The sequence below is a fragment of the Typopeltis vanoorti genome, chromosome 1 (assembly GCF_054136105.1).
Source record: "Typopeltis vanoorti isolate ZY-2024b chromosome 1, IOZ_Tvanoo_1.0, whole genome shotgun sequence".
Lineage (NCBI taxonomy): Eukaryota > Metazoa > Arthropoda > Arachnida > Uropygi > Thelyphonidae > Typopeltis > Typopeltis vanoorti.
This window is the reverse complement of record NC_143549.1, coordinates 93,534,179-93,559,793: the sequence shown is the minus strand read 5'-3', so window position 1 is coordinate 93,559,793 and position 25,615 is coordinate 93,534,179. Positions and strand designations below refer to the sequence as shown.

General features: G+C 35.5%; 1 protein-coding gene across 3 annotated transcripts in view; it reads right to left on the bottom strand.

Moving 5' to 3' along the window:
* Positions 1–8,207: 8,207 nt before the first annotated feature.
* LOC150110212 (dual specificity protein phosphatase 3-like) overlaps positions 8,208–25,615 on the bottom strand; it is a 60,759-nt gene continuing 43,351 nt past the window's right edge. For all 3 annotated transcript variants that reach the window (XM_090398418.1, XM_090398433.1, XM_090398425.1), the window contains exons 3-4: positions 20,880–21,103; positions 8,208–10,030 (exon numbers count right to left, since the gene is read on the bottom strand). In XM_090398418.1, the coding sequence (XP_090254544.1) occupies positions 9,801–10,030; positions 20,880–21,103 (454 nt within the window). In that variant the 3' untranslated portion in view covers positions 8,208–9,800. The remainder of the gene's footprint in view (positions 10,031–20,879; positions 21,104–25,615) is intronic.

Genomic DNA, 25,615 nt, shown 5'->3' with positions numbered 1-25,615 from the left:
CATTGGCAAATCTAAGATTGCTTAAATTTTTGCCTAAGTGTTTAAACCATAATTATCCCAGTTCAGTTCTCTGAATAACATTTCCAACAATGAAGTGAATAGCTTGGGTGCTATTAGGTCTCCCTGTTTAAACTCCTCTTCCTAGGTTGAAAGATGGTCCTGTTGTCTCAAGTTTGATTTCTGCTGTGCTACTATTATAAATATTTTTTAATATTCTGATTTATTTTCTATACATTGATTTTGGAGTCCCAGTAACAGTAGCTTGTGTTCTCAAGTCAAATGCTTTCTGGAAGTCTATGAATGCTATGTATTTTCAATAATTCGGTTGTTAGCATGTAGATGATCAATAGTTGAAAAACCTTTTCTAGATCCTGCTTGTTCATATGGTTGGCTTGTAATTCTATTTTGGATAATCCCAATAAATATTTTATAATTATGTGAGATGAGACTTATGAGTCTGTAGTTGCTTATATTTGATCTAATCACCCTTCTTGTGAAGTATTATTTCTGAGTTTAACCAGTGCCTTGGTACTGTTTCTGTATGTAGGATGCCATTGTATAGTTTGAGAAGTTCTGGTAATAGTTCCACAAGTTCTATTTTGAAGAATTCTGGTGGAATATGATCGCCACCATGTGCTTTGCCATTTTTCATTTGTTTGACTGCCTGTTCTATTTCTTCTTCGGTGATTTCCAAGATAGGATCATCACATATTCTATTTGTTTGGTTGTCTGTTAGACTATTTGCTTGATTACTTGAATATAATTCTTGATAGAATTTTGTTGCTGTTTTGAGAATTTCAGATCTGTTAATTGTTTTATGACCAAATCATCTACTAAGGAAGGGATCCAGGATTTGCCATTTTTTGCTGTTTTTAAAGATGTGTTGTAAATATATATATATATATATATATATATATATATATATATATTTTTTTTTTTTTTTTTTTTCGTGGTAATCATGGAAAAGAGAAATATAATTTTTTAATGCAATTCATTTTATAAAAGCTTATGTCAACCTACAGTTAATAGCAGTATTGTGAGTGGACTAAGTATTTAATTTTTTTTTTTTTTAAACTATTTCTTGTTTTTCATCATCAATTTCCTGCTATGTACTCCTAAGGGTGTTCAGGTCACTAATACTGCACTACATCATTAAATTTACATTATTATTAATCTCCTATCAACGATTTTCCTCCAAATCATCTATTACTTATGAGCACTCCAATATTGTCAAATCTAACATTTTGTGCTTCTAAGGCACTTTGACTAAATCAATCCACGCAGACTTGTCTTTCTCTGGGTCTCTTACATGCCATCAACACCTGTTTTGCTAACCTTTCTTCACCCAATCTATGTAAGTGGCCACACAACCTTAGATTAGCTCTGATGACACATTCTTGAATGCTTCTTTTTCACATAATTAAGAAACTCTGCTCTAGAGACCAAACATTGAAAATTTTCAAGCCATTTATAGTCTCGATGTGGAAATCATACTCCCTCTCCAATTAACCTGCAGCCTGTTAATTGGAGAGGGAGTATGCTACCCAGTCAGCAAATCATACATCCTATGTAAACAACCTGAGAAGATGAATTTTAAAGTAGCTGACTTGAAGATGACTATTCTGGCCAACAAGAAACTCTGTCACAATTTAAAAACATGGTAGGCAAAGTGAGTGATTTAATAAAGTTAAAACGTATAGATAAGGCATATATAGGCGCATAACTGTGACTTGTCATCATAGTTCACTGAATGGATAGTGCTTTCATTCTTCAATCAATAGGTGTGAGTTAAAACTACAGTGCAGCATGTATATTGGTGAACCTCTTTAAGTAGCAGATGAAGTTTGGATCAGTTATACTTCTAAATAAGAAGTCTTATTTAGAAGTATAACATCATCCGCATAAAGCAAAGAGCTAACATTAACATCTCCAATTCTGATATCATGTTTAATACCACTTTCCTTCATAATGTGATCCATATAGATAATGAATAACAGAGAGGATAATGTACATCCTTGTCTCACACCAGATTTAACATTAAACCATCTTCCTGTACTTCCTTCAATTCTAACTGCTGATAACTCAAATAAAGATTAAGTATTGCTTGATATAATGCCCCACAGACACCATGCAACTGTAGTGTTTTGAATAGCTTCTCTCTTGGCACCTAATCACATGCATTTTCCAGATCTACAAAACTTAAATACAGATTGTTGTTATATTCCCATGATTTCTCAACTATCTGCCGTAAGGTGAAAATCTGATCTTGACAGCCTCTATTTGGCCTGAATCTAGCTTGTTCTTCACCAATCTTCTCTTCCACAATCCTTCTCAACTGTTTCTCAAGTATACTGGCATAAATCTTACAGGAACATGCAGTAGAGAAACACCTCTGTAATTCTCACATTCAGTTTTATTTCCCTTTTTATATATATATGGGTACTATGAGAGCTCTACTCCAATCATCTGGAGAGCCTCTGCTACTAATGGCTCAGTTAAGTAAGTTTGAGTGCGGTTAGTAGTTGGAAGGAGGAAATCGTTTGATGCTGTTGGCACACTCTCCCTTGATGAGTCTTTGGACTCCCTGGATGTGTCAAATAATAATAATTCGTCCCTCTGTACGACTTTTGTACCTCCATAATTGAGCATTTCTAATCAAATATCATCTACTCCTGCTGCCTTTCCACATTTCAGACTTTTGATGGCTTTTTCTACTTCAAGTATGGTTATATATTCCTGATTGCATGTCTGGTCAGGAATATCAAGTTTTTCATATTTTTCATACTCATCATACTTTTACAGTTTTCATATCACTTTTTTCATCTCGAATTCTTTTTTCAGCACTCTTCCCCCCATTTCTGAGCTCTTCAAGACCCTCCAGTATATCTTGCCATCTTCTTGATATTTATTTTCAATGTTCTTACCAAAGTCTTCCCATGATTTTTGTTTAGCTAATTTTTCATCAAATCCTAACATCTTATTTACATCAGTTATTTATTTCCTCAAAAGCTCCTGCTCACTCACAATTAACGTGCAAACTACACTTCAGTTTGCACGTGAAGTATCGTCACGACTGTTACTTGTATAGACTGTTGACTTTACATCGGTTGCCTCAGTTTCCCATAATACAAGCACACTTCTTTACAGATGTGTATGTTACCATGCATTATGGAAAGAGTAACTAACCAGCACAGTTTTGACCTTTACTGTGGTCACATCAGGGGAGTCGCACCCTAAAAGATACCAAGGTTGATATAAGTAAAAAAAGGCCAAGGTGTTGCTGATTATTCAAATAGTGCCTCATGGTACAAATGACACCGAGAGAGAGAACTTTTTTGCTGGTTTTCTACCTAACATCATCAGCGGATAAATTATAACTGTGACAATAATAAACACTAAACTGAATTATTCAAATTGAAACAGAAATAATGTAACAATATGGTGTTCTCTATGAGCCAGATAACGATAGAGTTAATTTGAAAAAATCAGGCAATCTGGTCTCAGAATGACTGTCTCCCAGATCTTTGACATTTCAATGCAACCATACTTGTTGAGGTTGGGAACTCCTTTAAACTCCTCTGGCAATCTATTCCACTCATTCACCATTCTCCAAGTAAAGAACCTAGTCTGCACACATACTGCTACTAATCACATTCTTAGACAACTTCCAAGTGTGACCTCTTGTTTTCTACCTGCAACTACTTCTCATGTATTGAAAGATGTCTTTTGTGTCAATCATACACAAAAGAAATTTTTTGCAACCCACAAATCTTCAATCTATCCACAAACTACAGACCATTTCACCTTCTACACCACTTCCTAATCTCCCAAGAAATGTAGATGACCAAATCCATGTAGTAGTCAACATGTGGCTGAATCATAGCCTTATGAAGAGGGATAATACCACACTGTCTTTATTTGTCAATGTGTTCTTCCACATCCAAGTAATCCTCTGATCTATTTTGCCAACTCTTGAAATATGTCCTCTGAATTTCAAATCTCTATCTACCACCACTTCTAGATCCCTGGCCTCATTAATTTCCTGTAATCTACTACCATCAATATGATAAGATGTATGTAATCCTTTCATGCCAAAGTGCATTACCTTACATTTTGTAACATTAAATTGACAAGTATTGTCCTTCATTTGCCCACAATGCTAATTTATTTAAATCAGGGCTGTCCAACCTTAGGTAATTCAAGGGCCGCATCACAATGCATATCAAGTAATTTGGTGACAGCAGCGACACAACCTCAATAGCTGAACAAATGAACAACACTAATTGTGTGCTCATGTTCCCCGTAAGGGCCTGGAGCATGCACATTGGAGCAAAACAGTTTAAGAACATGTCTATTATTTGAAAAACAAATAATGGGTATACAGTGATGTAAAAACACCAAATAAAATTACCAACATCGAGATTATCGATTAGTGATAAAATTAAAATATCTAATATGCATTCGAATCAATTTATTTTATTTTTTTCGCAAGGAAAAAACCCACAGGTGGGCTTATTATCGGGCCCACGGGCAGTGTTTTGGACAGCCCTGATTTAAATCATTCTGCAGGATATCTAACATCACCTTTATCAATTATTGCTCTCGCAATTTTTGTATCATCAGCAAACAAATGAACATCCCTCCTCAATTCATTCACTTTGATTTCATTCCACTATACACCATCCTCTGATGCCTGGCTATCACCCCCCCCATGCCCCTATCCTCATATCTATTCCCCCATTTATTCCAACTTATGTAATAGTTTTCCATGCAGTATTCTGTCAAATACTTTGCAAAGACCTGCAGTATCATATCATGGTGCAGCCATTTCGTTTATCTAATTCTGCTTTTATCACCTTATAAAATGTGAATAAGTTACTGAGGCAGTACCTATCTTTTACAAAGCTGTGTTGTTCTCCCCCCCCCCCCCGACATATAAAGTATCAGACCACTTATCCACTCATTCCAGAATTTTATTTTACTTTAACAGCTTTTCCAATATTTTAACCACCACTTCAAAGATACTAATTGGTTTGTAATTTTAATTTTCTATTTCTGTCTTGGAGTTACCTTTATCTATTGGGACTATCTTACCCTCTTTCCACTACCTTGGAAACTTGTCAGACCTGACATTTAGATTAAACAACTTTGTCCAAAGCATTGCCAGTTCTCTTGTACATGAGCTGACATCCCGTCCGGTCCCACAGCTGTATTCACATTGATATTCTTCCAATATATTGAGTACCTCCAGTTTATCTACCTCAATTCTCACATCACTCTCTGTTACACCACTAATTGCAAAATCACCACCTGGATGATACGAGGTGTGGCTATTAAATAACAAGACTGGTTGCAAAAATGTGGTTTATTATTACAACTGTACAATTAATTGTTATCCCCTTCAACATACTCCTCTCCTCTATCTATACACCGTTGCATATGAATTTTCCATTGCTGGAAGCAGTGCTGCAAGTCATCAGGTGTTACCTGCTTCAGTAGTGCTGCCATTTTCTCCTTTACCTCATCCACTGACTGAAAATGGGTGCCCTTCAATGTGGATTTCAACTTTGGTAAAAGTCGCATTGAGCTAAATCTGGCGAGTAAGGTGAATGGTCCAACACTGATCTTCTTATCAGCCAGATACTGTTTTACAGACAGTGCACTGTGGGCTGGAGTGTTGTCCTGATGAAGAATTCAAGCGTTGTTCTTCCACATATAGGATCTCTTCTTCCTCACTCTTTCTCTCAGCTTGGAAAGAATCTCAAGGTGATAATGTTGGTTAACTGTCTGACCCTCTGGTACCTATTCAACCATTACCATGCTATTGATATAAAAAAAAAAACGATCAGCATTGCCTTCAAGTTTTGACTTGATCATTTTTGCTTTTTTCATTCTTGGTGACATGGGAGTTTTCCAGTGCATCGATCATCTCTTCGTTTCTGGATTGTACTGGAAAATCCACATCTCATCACATGTAATGATCTTCTCCTGTAAGTCCGGTTCCACTGTCAGCCGTTACATGATGTCAGTGAAAATTTATTTCTGGATGTCTTTCTGCTCCTGACACAAGCTTTTGGGAACCATTTTGGCACAGACTTTGTTCAAGTTCAATTGCTCATGCAAAATTTGCTGACCAGTCTCCTTATCAATGTGCACCATGTCTGCTATCATCCAAATGCTTAATCATTGCGGACAATTTCATTAATTTTCACTTTTTGTTCAGTTGCTGCTGTGACAGGGCGACCCAGTCGTTCGTCATCTTCAACGTTTTCTCGATCTTCAGCAAAGTGTTTGTGATAGTAACTGAACACCTTCTTCTGCTTTTATCACTTTCCTACATCAGCACTGAGTAAAGTAATCTTTCCATAACCATTCTTTCTCTTACTTGAAATAATGCTGAAATACATATTGAAATAACTTCTGGATTTACTTTGACCTGCTTAGCTAATTTTCTCTCAAAATCTGCTTTAGTCTTTCTTACCATACTAGTTATTCTTTTTGCTTGTGCTTTATATTACTCATGAATATGCTGATCACTCTTTTGTTTTTATTTCTTCCACAATGCTTTCTTTTTCTTTTTTTTTTTTTTTGCAGATCCTGCTTTTTATTGGTACTCATCCACTTAATCTCTACTCAGTTTATCCTCCTGATCCTGGGTATACAGTCTAATACAGCCTTGCTCAAACAATCCCTGACTGCTTGCCATGCACTAATGACATTCATTCCATGTAGCTTCTTATGCCATCCACTGCTCCAAGTTGCCACCTCAGTTTGTCATGATTGCCAGCTTTGTAGTACCACATAAACCCTTTCCTGACTGAAAATGCCAAATGTTAAGCAACCTCCCAGAACAAAAGTGCATGATCACTGCTCCCAATCGGAGGCAGAGTTGCTACTGTATCTATAGATAAGAGTTAATGCCATTATCAGATCCAACACTCTCAAACCCCTGATTCCCCTCCATTAAGTGCAGTTTCAGGTAATTATCCCTTAGTAACTGTATAAATTTCATTTCCATTTTGTCACGTGCCAATTCTTCCTTCCAATCCATATCCCTATAGTTGAAGTCTTTCATGATAATTGCTTAGCCTGCACTCTTTGTGCTAATCTGCCAATGAATGTCATCCACATGTTATGGACCCCAGGTTGATAGCAGAAACGAACAATAGATTTTCCTTACACTTCATCTATCTTACACCAGACAGTCTCAAATGAACCATTTCCCTCAAAACCAGCTAAAATTGAGAGAGGTGTAAGACAAGGATGCCTACTCTCCCCCAATCCTTTTTAACATTGCTGCAGACAAAATGATGAGCGAAGCTTTAAATAAAGAGTATGGAATTATGACAAAAGAGTAAATTATATTAAATATGCAGATGACCAAAACAATAATAGCAGGTTGGTCAATGGGACTGGAGAAAACGATGAAAGGAATAAATGACAAGCCATCCGAATATGGCATGAGAATAAACTTCATGAAAACAAAAGGCAATAATAGTAAAGAAACCCCCATACTGAGAACATCAGAATAGAAGATTAAACAAGTAACTTCCTTTCAATACTTGGGACAATTGAACACAGAAGATGCGCATTGCACAAAAGAAGTACAATCAAGACAGGCAAAAAAACATTTCATAATAAATATCACACTCACATCAAAGCAAACTGGCATTGAACCAAGAAGACCTTTGTCTGCCAGTTGCATTACATGCATCGGAAACCTGGACACCCCTTAAACATGATCAGAAATACCTAGAGTCCTTTGAGATGTAGTGCTGGAGACAATGAAAGTAAGTTGGAAAGGGAAAAAAAAGCAACGACAAAGTTCTCAGAGAAGTTGGAGAAGAAAAAAGTATATTGGAGACCCTAAAGAAGTGGCAACTCAAATGGATAGGACACCTACTAAGGATAACAATTACAAAACAGTAATAGAAAGGAAAAAATGGAATCAAGAATGGCCAGTTCAGATAGACCATCTTTTTTCCACTTCTCAGAGACAAAAGCTGATTTACTTCATCAAAGAACCATGCGAAGATTTGGGAACAAGAAGATATGAAGAGAATCGCCAAAGAGAGGATGGGAACTGTGTGCTACAGCCAACCAACCAGTCCATGGACTGAAGGACCACACGACATTTAATCCTTTACTTAATTATAAGCAAACAAAAAAGATGCTAATTTGTAATCAACAGTGCATAACCATTTTTTTTTTCATCAATCATTTATTTTTCAACTTTCAGATAACTTTACAGTAAACTGTTCTTGGTATTCAAAACGGGTGTTAAAAGAAACATTTTCAATATAAAAAACAGCCTGTACAGCAAAATATATTAAATATTTATGAAAACTTTTTACAATGTGTCAGTGAATAAAATGCAAAAAATGTCAGCACCACTGAAAAACAATATTCATATATCAATGCAAACTAAATTTGCCAATGGTTAAAGTTTTAGTCAAGTATAATAGGGGATAATATATAACCAATAGCTTATTTTATACATATTTACATTATAAATTTTAAAGGCTACTTAACAGAGAAAAGGTAATTTACAGCACTCTTATTATACATAAATATAAGTTTTCTTCATAAAAAATTTATATTTTTTTATAATTGTGTTTATAACAATGTATATTTGAGTGCATTATGATTAAATTTGGCATTAAAAATTTATATATCAAATTTCAAAGAAATACAATTTAAAACAAACTTTATCTATCATTGGTTTATATATACATATATATACACAATGTTGTGTTTCACTAATTCAATTTCTTTGTGTGAAACAACAGCCCTAAGCAGTTCCTGTAAATGATGTAAAAACACTCAGAAGTGATAAACTCTGCAAATATATTTCATGTATCATTCCTGTTTTAAAATGTGCAATGAAGCCTATGATACATATGATCTCTTGCTTCCACAGATTAATTTTATGCAACCATCTTCATCCAGTCCTTATAATTCAAACTGAAGACCTGTCCATTCTGTCTAGTTCCTACTCACTGATATAAATATATAAGAAATGTTGAATTTCACCAACTTTTGATTTTATTTTAAAGAAAGGAAATATAACAAACCAGTAAGCTTTTCAATATTTAGGAAAATAAACTGCCTTGACAGGATTATTGAAAATATATAAATCAGTAACAATCTCCAAAGACAGTTTGTGGCATGCATGAGAACGGACATCACAGAATTTAAAATAATTTGTAGTTAAGAATCTTTATATGAATTCTTTTTTAACTCTTAAAGATTAACTCAACAACCAAAAAACACTTATTTATCAAAGTAGTGGATTAGGGATAAAAAGTTATAAAATAATTTTAATATGCACTTTCAAAAGTAGTAAAAATATTCTTCCTTATTAATTTCAATTATCAAAATGTAGCTCCTTAAAATACATTTTTGTATAAGCATAATATGCTTATTTTGTTTAAAGAGGCTCCTCAGCTATAAAATTATACACACTATAAAACAATTCTTTCTTTATATTATAACAAAGAAGTACCAATTAAATTTATTGTACTTCAAGATAAAAATGTTAGTATGTTTTACTGAATATATACACTAATTAGAGCAGGTGTATGTCATGTTTGTATCTTATCAGATGAACTTACAAATTGTGAAAGCAAAAAAGAAAAGAAAAGTAACTTGGTTTCCTCTCCCACCCAACATTACATTGCATAATTTCTTAAAAAAAAACATTGTAGCTTTTTTTTTTCAAGATTTATATAATTGCTTTGTTAAAATAAATTATTACAAATCTAGAATGTCCTATATGTTTGCATGGTTACAATTAGCAATTAACTATTCTTAGACTGAGAAGAGGAGGAGGTGGTGGAAGAGGATGTTCTCAACCTATTTTCAAGTTCAATTAACTGGCGAAGAAATCCATCATTAGGTCTCACATCACGATGTTTACGACACTGACGTATAGCTTCTTCTGCTGTCATATTTTTCTTTATCATTAAATATGCCATGACTAGAGTTGTTGATCTTGACATACCCATCAAACAGTGCACCAGAACTTTACCTAGGAAAAATAAATTGCATTATGAATTATAAATTGGACAGAAAACAAAACTCATCAAAAAGTTCAGACCGATTTTTTTCTCCAATATATGTGAAGCCACTAACCTCCCTCCCCCCAATATTTGATTAAACCAAACATTTGACAAACATTAAGAAAAAATCCTGTGATCATCAGATGTTATTTTCTTGCCTTTTAGCCTCACCAAAACCATGAATTTCATAAAAAGTGAATTTTGCTCGATTAGCACAAGAAAGAGATCATTACTAGTTTCAATTCTATTCACAAACTAGAATAACTTTTTCTAGAGCTTTTCTCAGGCTAATTCCCATCTTAGTTGATATTTAACAAAGACATGTTGGATTTTCCTCTAGTGGAAACTTGGGTTAAAAAATCCATGTTTCCAGAAGAAAACGATCATAATTTCTTTGTGTTTTATTCCAGTAGACTTAATTCGGTAACTGATTCATAATCTATAAGGAGTACAGATGAAGTAAAACATGTCCCACAAGTTTTGCCAGAAAATTTCCAAATGTGTAAGTAAGTTTGTTTTTTTAAATGAATCCAGTCTGCAAAATGTTGTAAACTTATGCTACATTACTATGAATTTCCCCTGATTATCTGACCCTTATCCTACTTATAGGATAAAGGTCAGATAATCAGGGGAAATTCTTCTCTAGACACAATACTTGAAAATTTTTTAACTCACTTTAGGTCTCTAGTAAGTGGAGATGTGAGTGGAGATCTATGTCAATGGTCCCACAGGAGTTTTTCTAAGGAAGAAGTGGAGGAATTTTTCAAGGTATTAGAAAAGACAGAGGACACAATGAAAAGGGAAGTCCTTGTTAGAGATCTAAACAGCAGAGCAGATGACTACTAGACATTAAAGAATGTTTTGGGAAAATTTGGAAAACAGAGCAAAGTTAATAATAATTAGAAGTTCCTGCTAGATTTCTGTTTAGACACAATGTTCAAACATAAAAATGTGCCCAAATTTACATGGAGAGAAGATGCAAGGAATAAGAAAAGTCTCAATGACTTTATTATTGTTGACACAAGAGTATACAAAGGATATGAAATTAGAAGTGATCACCATTTAGTGTTGAGCAGAATAAATTTGAATTTCATACTGAAAAGAAATCAGCTATCAGCTAACGCCTTTTTATTCCCGTATATACGGGAGTAGGCGAGGCCCTTTAGCCCTATCTAACTTTTGGAGACTGAGTGGGCAGTTCAATCTCCACTGGTACCCAATCAGAGACAGATGGCCCAAGGCTATCACTAATTAAGCGGTACGCAGTGAAGAGAGACGGCTCAAATGTGCCGCCATCTCGTGGTCTCTAACCCTAACACAATATATTTAATGTCTGAAATAATGTGGGTTCTACGGTCGATTTTCTTGAGTTTACAGGACGAAAAACCCGAGTTTCCGGGAGGAAAAACCTGCTTGCCCGTGCCAGAGATCGACTAACTCAGGAACCGGTCGAAAAAAGGCTTAGAAAAATTTCCTCTAGTCGCCGACTAGACTCGAAACCAAGACTTCCTTCGTGCGGCCTAGCGTGATGGCGTGCAAACGCCACATCCACTGAGCTACACAGGCTCAAACTGAAAAGAAAGGTATGTAAAAAAGTTTTGAAACGAATCAAAGTTGAACAGCTATCAGAAGTGAATTATAGACTCAAACACAAACATTATTCAACAAAATCTGAAAGAATTTGAAAACAAAAACCAAACCTTGGAGTTAGTGACAAACCCTAAAGAAAACATCGATTCAGCCAGATAACCACATAGTGAGGTAATCTGCAAGGATAGAAAAATCAGAACTCAAGGGTGGACTCAGGAAGTTAAACAGGCAGTCAAGGAAAAGAAGAAAGCATATTGAAAGTTCCTGTCAAGTAAGTCAGCTTGTACTCTTAGAGAACACAGAGTAAAATGTGAGAAAGCACAGCATTGCAAAACTAGCTAAGCAAAAGTCCTAGGAAGACTTTGATAAAAAAATAAATATCAGAAAGATAGCAAAATATTCTGGAAACTATTGAAAAAAAAATTCAGAAATGGAGGAAAGAGCAATATAAAATGAATTAGGGATGATAAAGGTGACACGAAAACTGAAGATAAAAATATTCTAGATGTGCGGAGTAATTACTAAATGAAACAAGGAGTAACAACATGATGGTAGAAAACACTCAACCAGAATGCCATCTGGCATATATATCAGTACTTGAAGTAGAAAAAGCCATCAAAGGTTTGAAATGTGGAAAGGCGGCTGGAGAAGATGACATTCAACCAGAAATGCTGAAATACGGAGGTATAAAAGTTTGGCTACACTTCATAACCCAGAAGGCCTAGTCAGAGGATTGAATTCCAGATGATCGGAGTACAGTGCTCACTGTTCTGATCTACAAAAAGGGAATTAAAACTGAATGTGAGAATTACTCAGGAATTTTCTTACAAAGTATTCCTGGTAAGATTTATGCAAGTATAATGAGAAACAACTAAGAAAAATTGTGCAGGAGAAGAACAAGCTAGGTTGAAGTCAAAGACATGTTGTCATGTTCAGGTTCAATGAAATCTGATCCTTTAGTTCTCAGGGTCAGATTTCATTTTAATACAATAGTTGAGAAATTATAGGAATAAAACAAGGATCTGTATTTAAGTTTTGTGGATTTGGAACAGGCATATGACAAGGTGCCAAGAGGAAAGCTGTTCAAAACACTCCGGTTATATGGTGTAAATAGGGCATTATATCAAGCAATACTTAGTCTATTTGAGTTGTAAATCAGCAGTTAGAATTTAAGGAGTTACATGAAGATGGGTTGATGTTAAATCAGATGTGAGACAAGGGTGTACATTATCTCCACTGTTATTCAGCATTCATATGGATCACATTATGAAGGAAAGTGCTATTAAATTTGATATCAAAACTGAAGATGCTAATCTCAGCTCTTTACTTTATGCAGATACTATACTTTGGAATAAATCCAGTTCAAGTTCACAGGATTCTCTGACTAAATTGAATACCTGCTGCAAAAAATTTGGTATGAAAATCAGCATAAAAAGACAAAGACAATGAAAATAGGTAGAAACATTCAAAACATCAACTGCATCCTGAAAGGAGAACCTATAGAACATTCAAACATTTCAGCTATTTGCACAATTTTTACTGAAGATGGCAAATTATATTTGGAAATAGATAGCAGAATTAGCTGATATGGTCAGAAGTCAATTGAATAAATTTATATAGAATAAGAGAGAGAGATTGGTCAAAACACTAAACTAGCCGTATACAAAACACTGTTGAAACTAATTTTCACTTATGAATCTGAGAGCTGGATTTAGAAATAAAACCCTTGATCAAAGATTGGAGACCACAGATATGAATCCTAGGTGAACGAACGCATGGTATCAATGGCCGTATAGTATTAAAAATGAGGATATCAGGAAAGAACATACCATTGTTAGCATTCAGGAATGTGTTAGCAGAACTAATCTCAGGTAGTATGGCCACTTAAATAGAATGGGAGAGGAAAGATTAGCAAAATAAGTGTTCTTTATCAGGATGGCAGGTAAAAGACCCAGAGGAAGACCAAGATACAAGACAAATATAAAATTTGATAATACAGGAGGTCCCCAGGTTACGGACGACCCGACTTATTGGCGTTCCGTACTTATGAACGGGCTCCTAAGGCTCCCCATAAGGATAATTAATGCTCCTCGACATCCAACATATTACGATGACCTTCACCCTAAAGTAAAGGTCGTATTTTTACTACTGAAAACTACATCGTTACTACAGCCAATGAACCAGGGAGTCATTTCTGCATGTAAGGCTTACATTCCTGCTAGCAGAGAGAGAGAGAGAGTTCTGAAAGAATTATAACATCCATGATGCCATCAAAAACATTGCTGATTCTTGGGAGGAAGTGAAGCAATCAACAATTAAAGGAGTGTGAAACAAACTGTGCCCTCAATTCTGTGATGATTTTCATGGCTTCACAGAAGACATCACTGAATCCAGAAAAGCTGTGGTGGATAGTGGCAATGCACAGTAATTGGACATCAATGAAAATGATGTTACTGACTTACCAGAGTACCATTCACAAGAATGAACCAATGAAGACTTTATGGAGATAGAGAAGCAGCTGATAGAAACACAAGAACATGAAGAATCAGAAGATCCAGGGTCAAGAAAATTTACGGCAAAAGAATTAGCTGAAGCCTTTCTTCTCATTGAAGCAGGATTTGCCAAGCTTGAGAAACAAGATCCTAACATTGAGTGGTTTACAAAGGTTTACCATGCAGTTAGTGAGAACATCAGAAAAAAAAAAAAGGATGTGAAAAACAACTCCAGACACCATTTTCAAGAAACTGACTTCAGTGGAAAGCTCCCCTCCTCCAGAAACAGAATCAAATCCTGATTCTACAGCACCATCTCCACCATCATCTTCTGATTAATGTTAGCCTACCTTCTTACAGTACAGGGATATTTTTATTATTATAACAGTATTACACTGTATTATTATTGCCACATATGAGCGATTACAGTATTGTTGTTGTTATTATTATTACCACATATGCGCTGCTCATTAGAAATCCAAGTTATGTACAAATCCGACTTAAAGACGTTCTCAGGAACGTATCTTGTTCCTAACCCAGGGACTGCCTGTATTGGAATATTGCCAGATAACAGGCTGATTTGGTGGAAAAGTGTTGATAGGAATATAGTAATAATATGCAGGATATCATAATATTCTGTACATCCCTTGAGGGTATATGTCAAGAATTTGATGATGAACAAAGAGTGAAGAACCAACTTTTTTCCAGGCAGTAGTGAAAAGTTTTCTATAATGTGCTGAAATAATTATGATGGCCAAAGACAAGATTATACATTACTATTAAAAATAACTTTATATATATAGTTCATGTTCCTTTTTGCAAGACAGCATACATATACCAGAGCTATAATGCCAAAAACAGGTTGTCTTTTCATAAATACTTTAACAACTTTTGAAACCACGGTTTCTTACAACAATAGTAACAACCATCAATAGCCCTTTATCTTAGGCCATAAACCTGTTGTTCTCATGAAAAGGACAAACATATTGACATTAAAAATTCAACCCTCAATGATTTCAAAATGAAAGTTTATTGCATGCTAACAATTAAGAGAACCTGCTGGAGCAGAAAACTTGTCTAATAAGATTTATTTTTCCTACCATAAATTGATTGTTTTTATGGTATGATTTGAGAAGATAGTGGTAATATTTTGCTCGTTTCATTTAGAAAACTTTCAAAGTAATTACTCCAGAGATCTAAAATATATTTGTCATCAGTTTCATGTTGGCTCTGTCATTTGATTCCTTTTGCAGTACTCTTTTAACCATTTCTAAGCTTTTTTCAATAGCTTTCAGAACATGTTGCCACCCTCCTGATATTTATTTTGCATGTTCTAACCAAAGCCTTCCCATGACTATCATTTAGCTAGTTTTACACAGTGCTTTGCTTTCTTACATTTTTCTCTGTATTCTCTCAGAGCACAAGCTGACTTACTAGAAACTTGTAATACATTTTCTTTTTTTCCCATGACAGGTTCTTTAAGTTTACCATGGAGTTCTGATTTATTTTTCTATCCTTGCAGACAACATCAACAAATGCCTCTCTGACTTAATCAATGTTTTCTTCAAATGGTCTATCAATGAATCTCCAAGAACGAAACCTTGTTGACTATAAAATCAAAGCCGGTATGGTAAGAAGGTTTCGTTCTTATTGATTTTCGTGTTTTGAAATTAATCAAAACACTAAATTAGCTGCATGCAAAGACAATATTCAAACCAATTTCAATTAGATTTGAGAGCTAGGTTAAAAATCATGGATATGAGAGGTCTGAGAGAGAGATTAGGATAGTGTGAAAAGATGGTATCAATGGTGGTATTATACTAAAAGTGAGAATATTACGAAAGAACTTAACTTTGTTAGCAATCAGGAATATATTAGCAGAGCTAATCTCAGGTTGTATAGCCACTTAAACAGAATAGGAGAAGGAAGGTTAGGAAAACTTTTTTTATTTTTATTTGCCAGGATGGAAGGAAAAAGATCTAGCGGAAGATCAAGATCTAGGTGGGTTGATACAGTAAACATGTCTTAGAAGACTGAAATATAAGATCTGATAATACTGCAGTCTTGACAGATTAAATACACACAATACCAGACACGATAGCATCTCATGCGGAAAACCTTGCATGTCAAAAACTGACTAGGGAATTCACACTATTTCATATAATAACCAGATGAGATTAGATACATAACACGGTGACAGTTTTCTATCAATATCTATAAACTGCTGACAGAAAAACTAAAGTAATCTACCATTTATTCCACATTCAAAACAATGACCCTTGCATGTCAATCAAGTTCTGGTACAGTACCATGTGACTGTACTTCAAATTATCTAAATCCTCAACTACCAGAACTACAAATTGGCTTCCTGATGTGGTCAAATAAATGGTAGATTAGTGTACTGAATGATTGTGTATACTGAATGACACTGAAAAAGTGAAGGAATGGTTGCAACAGCTAACTAAAGTAAAGAATTAAAAGAATTCTTGCCATTTTAATAGCAAAACAAATATATATATACAGGCTAATTGTTGTGATAATGAATGACATCACTTATTATTAATATTATCTGAGACCTCCAGAGGGCAGAGTCAAGGAAGGCCTAACATCACTCACACCAGCTGTCATACATTTTCCTAAACTCATTCACAATGAATTCGCACTCCCTACTTCAATGGGCAAAGTGCTCTGTGAGAGAAAAATAGTTCTTATCCAAACTGCACACAAACTTACCGATGACCCATTGTCCTCTCTCCACCTTCCATATAACGAAATCATCAGTTGATTACCTATAACACCCTTCCAGAAGTTTATAGACCTTCATCATATCACCCCTCTTTCCACCTCTTTACCAACATCTACAGTCTATACTCTCAATCTGCCCTCATAATCCCACTATAATCTTTTTTTTATTCTTTTCTCAACCCTTTCCACACCTTCTTTATCCCCTCTGAACACAGGAGAGCAAATAGCACAGAGTAGTCATAATAGCCTTGATAGTCGTATCAAGGCTTTGTAAAGAAACAAAACGACTTCCTTATCCTTACACAGCAATGTTCATTTCAACATCACAATTATCCTCTGATGTATTTTTGCAATTTTTTAATGTGAACTTTGAACTTCAAATGCCTACCCACCATTTCCTCTAAGCATAATCCCAACAATATAATATGCTGCTGGAAATATCATCACGCAAAAAACTTTACACTTATTAATATTGAACAGAGAGTCAATATCATTTTCCCAGAATATCTGCCTATTCCAATCATTCTGTTAATTTAAATCTGGCAGATTCACACTCCTCCATGCATCAGCCACTCACTTATCCAGGTCAATAGTTTACATTCTGAACTGTGTGGAAAGGCTTATGCGTTGGTCACACATGTTGAATGGATTTTAACGGTATAGATGCAAACACAGATTGATAAGAAAATAACTATTTATTGACTTAATTGCTAATATTTTGCCAGTATTCTATCCAGCATCTTCAGAGCACACAAACAAAGTTTGTTACAATAGCGAGACAACACAATTCGATGTAATAGTGGGACTAGTATGAGTAATTGTAGCATGCAACACAAAGACTAAAGTCCTAATTAGGCACCATCTAAGCTGGAAAAAAATTATTTTTTCCAGCTTAGATGTTGTTGTTTAATCTATATATTAATTATATGTTTAATCTATATAATTAATATATAGATTAAACAACAATGGTCCAAGGACTGATCCCTTGGTGCAGACCACTGGTCACCTTAAATCTGACAGATTTGCATCTCCCACATATGTACCACTTTGATACCTATTCTCAACACCCACTTATCCAAGCCAATAGTTTATATTTCAATCCCATATTCTCCAGTTTATGCTACAGCCTTTCACATGGTATCCTACAAATGCCTTAGCCAAGCACAACAGTATCACATCAATGAGTTCATCCAGTTTCTCCATTCCCTTCATCCAAACTCAGCCATATCATTATTATAAAATATGAGCAAATTGATAAAACGTTATCACTCTTTAGTTAACCCATGATGTTCTCTGCAATATATAGCTTGATTGTCAATCCATATCTGTATGCAAATTCTAATTAACTATTCTAAACTCTTCACCACCACTTTAGAGATACTGACAAGTCAATAGTTAGATATCAGTTTTTGTACCAAGCCTGAGCTGCTTTGGCAATAAATCAAAAATAACTTTATTCTCACAATATTCTTTCCACATCATCATCATCTTCTTATGGAGCCCTTGCTTAATAATATGGTTGTACATTCATTTCACTCTCATCCTGTATGTTCTTCAAACTCTAGGGACCTATCCAGATATTGCTTCATTTAAACAACTTTTCAAATCTTCTCATTCATTGCTGATATTCTTACTAATACCATGAGATTCAACATAGAATTCTCCAGAGTTCATCATACTTTCCACTTTGTAGTTCAGCATGTAACCTGTCCTAATTGGAACAGTGATATAGTTAGCTACTTCCTGAGACAGCATGGTGCAATCCATGTCACCAAATAGATGCAAAACAGCCACATTCTTAATTGAGACTGCTTCTGACATATTTATTACACTATGATCTTGAGTTCCTTCTTTCACATGCTTCTTCAGAAAGTTGTCTCGCACCAGCTCAATAAATTACCCTCCATTTTTATCATGAGATTTCTCTTCTACGCAATCAATGTATAGGAATCTTATCTAGACTCAAGACATTTTATGTCATACCTATCAGGGTAATTTGGCGATGTATTTTATTGCCCACCAGTGGGATATTGTTACAGATCCACCAGATCTGTGGCAATATCCCACCATATATTTTATCCTGTCAGTCTCCACTTCAAATTCACTGCTACATGGACATGATTAATATTATTGCTTTCAGGAGTTTCTATCTTAACTGGACACAAATCATCTGATACCCTTTACATTTGATTCCAGTTACTACAGCTGATTCTGATAGCCAGGTTTCATTAATGCATTAGGTCAAAACATTTGCCACAGCAATGAACTCTATCCCTTTGTTCCTGATGCTCCTGCATTTGTGTATAGACATAACCAGTTACCTCCTGGCTTTTTTGTATACTTACATTTACAGTCTGCTTAGCCCAGTTGGGTAAGTTTCTCTTTTTCATTCAGACACACTCAAAAATTCTGACTTCAAAGTGTACCTTTCCACTTCTTCAGATTCATGACCATATTCAAATGATATTTATATCATTATTAACATGTTTGCATACCACAGCTGAATTTACACACACAATTCTCACTGTTCTTTCCATGATAATCTAGTTTCCCTGATTCTCTGCATTCAGTTCAATCCAAGAAATAGCTTCTCCAGGCTCCTGACACCAAATCCATTCAAGTGCAATCTTATTCTAAATAAGAAGAAAAGACTTATACAAGTCTTTTCTACCATCAAACTCGCTCCGCACATAAAAAAAAAAAATCTCATCAATTTTTTTTTTTTTTTTTTTTTTTTTTTTTTTTTTACTCAGTATATTGAAGCATTTGCTATCATAGCACTCCTTAACTTAGTGCTGTTGTAGTTTGGTAATAAGCTAAGAATTTTCACTCTCACTTTTTTTTTTCTGGCTTCTTCCACCAATCCTTTCATATCCACTCTCATGCTATATTTATCACTATTTAAACCATTAGTTCCAACAAGCATTACCAGCTCCTTTTCTTTCCTGTTTCTCTTATTACATTTGCCACATCTTTAAGTTTTGGATTTGAGAAGCTCAAAATAATGACTGTCATCAAGCACAGATTTCATGACTGAATCACCATAACATATTACTTTTTTCTTATATTCATTATAATTGCCTTACCTTATTGTTATTATCATTATTCATTCTTACCTTACTTCAATATTTTCTTGCTTCTTCTTATTCTACTCATTTTTCTTCTCCTGTGAGTTTCTTTAATTGTTTCTTGATTTTTTCTAATAATTGTCTTGTTGACTGTAATGTTTTAATCAGGATATTTTAAATATCAATTTATCCTTATTTAAATCTTCTACAACAATGTTGCAACACTTCTGGAAAAAGTTTCTGCCTCCAGCATCTACATTAACTTATGCTTTGTTCTTACAGGTTTTAGGTGTGCCATTTTTAAAACCATCTATATTTAACAATATATTTTCAATTATATTACTAAATACGATAAATCCATTAAAAACTAGAACAGTGAATAAAAATACACCAATTAATTAAAGAAAACTCAATAAATCAGAAACAAATTACTAATCTCACAGGAGCTTCATAATAACATGAATGATTAACGATCATTGTTAGTTATTAATTAATCAGTTGTTAATCTTTTTTTTTTTATGCGACTCCCACATACTACAGTACCATAGGCGAGTTATAAATTATCTTATATTTTTATTAATTATATATAGTTCCTGAATTTAATCTTATTTTTTACATAATCTAATACCCTGATCTAAAGATTAAATATAGAATTTTGTCAAGCCTCCAACCTGCTTCAATAAGCAGGTTGACTGTCTCACACTGGGTATTGAAATTCATTTCCCACCTAAAGACAATAACAAGCAACTATGTTTAAAGGAGCCGAATGATAGCCTGCTGGTTCGAGAGCAGATACACTAATCACTTTATCAACCAGGCCAAAAAATTATGAAGTATATAATTTCAAACAAAAATAGCTTATAAAATAAAGTATAATAAACATATAAAAATCCAATACTAGCAAAAAAAACTTAATTTGGTACCTTTTGAAAGTAAAGCTCTTTCGATAAAATTTGCTGCTTGCTCAAAATACATTCCAATATTTGCTTGAGGAACATCCATGATGTCTAAGCCAAGATAAGTTATTCTTGAGTTGTTATAGTATAATTTCCCAGTGGCTACTTGTCCAAATCTATGACCATCTGCAGCATTTAAAACATGGGTGATTTCAGTTGTTCTCAAGTACTGTAAATTTCTTGCTGCAAGCCTAATTGAAAGATTAACAAGACGGATATTTTAAATATGTGAACATTTTTACAATATATTTTATATTATTATAATAAATACAACTGAAATCTCCATGAGAGTTCTGAGATCTGAAAGATTGTTATTACAGGCAACTCCAAGGAGTCCTTAGACTCATCGAGGGAGGCCCTAACATCATGTCAAGAACAACTATTCAACATTCACACATTATCTATCATACCTCGCCTTGAACTCATTTACAATTATAGCACCCACAACAGACTCTGGCAGATTATTCCACTCATTCACCACTCTCCAAGTAAAAAATCTAGCTTGAACACAATTGCCCAGCTTCCATGGATGGTTCCCAGTCCTATTCTCAAAATTATCTTCTGAATTAATCTTATAGAAACCATTCAGTAATTTTAATGTCTCAATCATATCACCCCTTTTCTGCCTATCAACCAATTTCTGCAACCCACAAATCCTCAACCTGTTCTCATAAGGTTCATTCCATAGACTTGCTATCATCTTGGTCACTCGCCTCTGGATCCTCTCCACCTTCCCCATCAAGAAGAAACTCTGGCGCCCAGATCTGGGCACAGTAGTCAAGACGGGGGTCTTATCAAGGCTCAATAAAGAGGAACAATAACTTGCTTGTTTCTGCTTGTTAAAGTATTCTTCAGTAACCAAGTGATCTGATGAGCTGATTTAGCCACTTTTGCAATGTGCCCCCCTAAACTTCAACCCCCTGTCCACCAACACTCTCAAATCCCTGGCCTCGTCAATCTCCTTGAGTACAGTTCCACCAATGTGGTATACTGTTGCTATTCTTTTCACCCCAAAATGCATAACCTTACACTTTGCCACAATAAACTGGCATCCATTCTCCTTAACCCAGTCTTCCAATCTATCCAAATCATCTTGCAAAATTTTGACATCATGTGGATTCACTATTGCTCTACCCAACTTTGCATCATCAGCAAACAAATGAACAGGTCCTCTCAGATCCTTTCCTATATCATTAATGAACAAATTAAACAGCAGTGGTCCAAGAACAGCACCCTGCAGCACACCACTCACAGGCCTTCTTTTGGACTCCACTCCTTAATAAACTACTCTCTGATATCTTATCATCAACCACCCTCCTATCCATCTCACCAACCCTATATCCATCCCCATCTGCTGCAGTTTACTGATTAGAATTCCATGTAGTATCCTGTCAAAGGCCTTAGCAAGGTCCAGAGCAGTATCACTGTAAACCCATTACCCTTATCCAGTTCAGCCGTCACTGTGTTATAAAACGTAAGCAAGTTACTGAGGCATGATCTACCCCCTCACAAAACCATGCTGTCCCCCCATACAGTATCCCATTATCATCTATCCATTTGTGTATTTTCCTCTTGATTACTTTCTCCAAAACCTCGACAATGATCCCTGATATGCTGATCGGTCGGTAATTTGCAACAGCAGTCTTGGAACCTCCTTTATGCAGTGGAACTATTTTCCCTGCTTTCCACCCCCTCGGGACTAACCCAGACCTGAGACTCAAATTAAACAAAATGTTCAAGGGTACTGACAATTCTTTAGCCACTTCACGTACGACACGAGCTGGTATACCATCCAATCCCACAGATGTGTTGACATTGAGGTTTTGTAATAGACTATTCACCTCCACTTCATTCACCACAATTCCCATATAAGCTGTTTGTTCCTTCATTCCTGCAATGTCACCACCTGGATGATATACTCTTGCAAAGTGCTTGCTCAGTAATTCCACTATATCAACTGATTCGGTTACCTCCCTACCATCGGCATTCTTTAAAATCATTCTGCCATATACATTTTTTCTTTTACTTGCAACATATCGAAAAAACTGTTTGGGATTCTCTTTAGCCTGCATGGCTAATTTTCTTTCATAATCTGCTTTTGCTTTTCTTATCACACTTGTTACCCTTATGGCCTGCGATTTATACCATTCATGTGTCTGCAGGTCACTTTTTTCCTTAAATTCCCTCCACAGTTGTTTCTTTTTTTTGCAGCTCAAACTTAATGGTGTTATTCATCCATTTAACCCCTACTTGATTTACTATTTGGACTTGAGGTATACAGTCAGCCACTGCCTCCTGCAAACACTCCTTAACCACCTCCCATACACTATCAACATCCAGCCCTTGCAGTTTTACATGCCATGGCACTGAACCAAGCCAACTCCTAAGCTTGTCATACTTACCAATCCAGTAATTCCACCTGTACCCTGTCATAACTGAAAATTTCACACATTTAGTCACCTCCCAAGTCAAGACCCTATGATCACTCTCACCAATTGGTTGCAACTTGGTCATATTCGTTACAGCCAATTCTCAGATGCAATTACTAGGTCAAGCACTCTCTGACCCATAATATTTTCCATTACATGTTGTCGCAGATAGTTATCCCTTAATAACTGCATAAAATCCAATTCCTTCCTCCTACATGTCCTCTCCTCCTTCCAATCAATGTTACCATAATTGAAATCCCCCATAATAATTACCCTCCTTCCACTCATTGCTTCTATTTGCTTATGCATACTATCTGCACCATCTATTCCATCACCTGGTCTATAGCAGCACCCAATTGTATATTTTGTTCTGCTAGCCTCAACCTCACAACAAATAGCCTCAAATATGCTCTTTTCTCTATCCTGTAATTCAACTTCTATTCTCCTTGGCTGCAGTTCATCAGCTATCATCAATAATAGTGGATACTTCTGGCCTGCACTTTATACCGTTCATGTGCCTGCAGGTCACCTTTCTCCTTAAATTCCCTCCACAGTTATAACTAAGATGAAAAGCCAAAACAGCTATTTTTTTCTGGCGAGGTTGATAAATTAAGGGGATAAAAATCCCTTATTGTCTTTCAGCCAGGTCTAGCTACTCACTGATGAGACCTCAAAAAAGGTTGAAACCAGTCTGGATAGTGACCTCTCCTCATAATGTAAAACAGTACTACATCTCCTAGGAGCTGTGTGTTTTTACATTATGAGAAAATATCAAGAATAGTGAGGGATCTTGCTCCACCTTTGCAACAAGTTGCCATGGTGTGGCACTACCAAGTGGTCACTTACGCTTGGATCCGCCGACAGTTCGTCGGCATGAAACATTCAGATCGAAGTTTTTGATCTTAGTTTCGCTTACCTGAAAAACAATAAGGGATTTTTATCCCCTTAACTCCCTCCACAGTTGTTTCTTTTTTTTTTTTGCAGCTCCACTTATTAATCTAACCAGTGGTATCAGTGAAACTTGTTATAGATCTAGGAATGACTGTTATGTGTGTATACAAATACTAGAAGTATCAGAAACAAGGAAAATGAAATGGTCGGATTGATTGAGTTTGTTCATCCAAAAATTGTTGGAAATGGTTGGATGAGGATGACATATGGACAGGAATAAAGATGGAGTGCTACTGATGATAGAAGAAGAGTTGTGTCCATACAAGGTAGAAATGCAAGTGGGAAATAGTGGCAGTGGATTGAGGCAGTATGGTGTGAGATAGAGCTGAATAGAATGAAATACTTAGTCAGAAGTTGCTATAGACCTAGTAATGTGGAGGGCAGTGACCATGAAATGTATAATCAAAAACTACTACCCTCAGACAGTATGTAACAGAAGGCACACATGGATCAAGGGTCTTGGATTTGATCATCTCATCAGAGGATGTTATCATAAATGAGGTGACAAATTTCCTTCCAGTTGGTGAGTGACCATAAGTGATTATCTGGGTGTTTGATAACCATATGAAGATTTCTGTGAGGAAAGGGTATATGTGGAACTACAAGGCTGGTGATTATGAGATCAGGAGACAGCTTGTAGCAGTGGCATGGAATGAGGAATTGCCTGGAAAGGAGATGCCACTTAGGTGATATTCAAGAGCTATTTGGTGGATAGCAATGTCTAAATATATTTCAAGGGTCAGAAGGTTATATAAGATAGATTGTGATATGGATGAATGAAGAGATTAAATATGCAATGCACAGAAAGAAGGCATTATGAAGGCAACATAAGAGTGTTAAAGATACCAAGCTATTTTAAACCTGGATTTACTCCATTTCCCAAGTAAGCAAACAGACAAACAAGTCAAGTTTGCACCTGCAAGTGTTGCAAGTCTAGCTGACCCCGCACGTAGTGCAAGACCAAGGCAACTCATGGTAAAAGTAGAATAAGCTCTGATCACTAATCTTAATATTTACCCTTAATGCAAAGCCCATCTCCTGGAGGAGATGTATGATGCTTTGTATTAAAGGCAAGGGGCCACTACCCTAAATGGGCTTTGCATTAAGGGTAAATATTAAGATTAGTGATCAGAGCTTATTCTACTTTTACCATGAGTTGCCTTGGTCTTGCACTACGTGCAGGGTCAGCTAGACTTGCAGGCGCAAACTTGACTTGTTTGTCTGTTTGCTTACTTGGGAAATGGAGTAAAACCAGGTTTAAAATAGCTCGGTATCTTTAACATTTATTATACCTAAGGTAAAATACTTTCTGCAACATAAGAG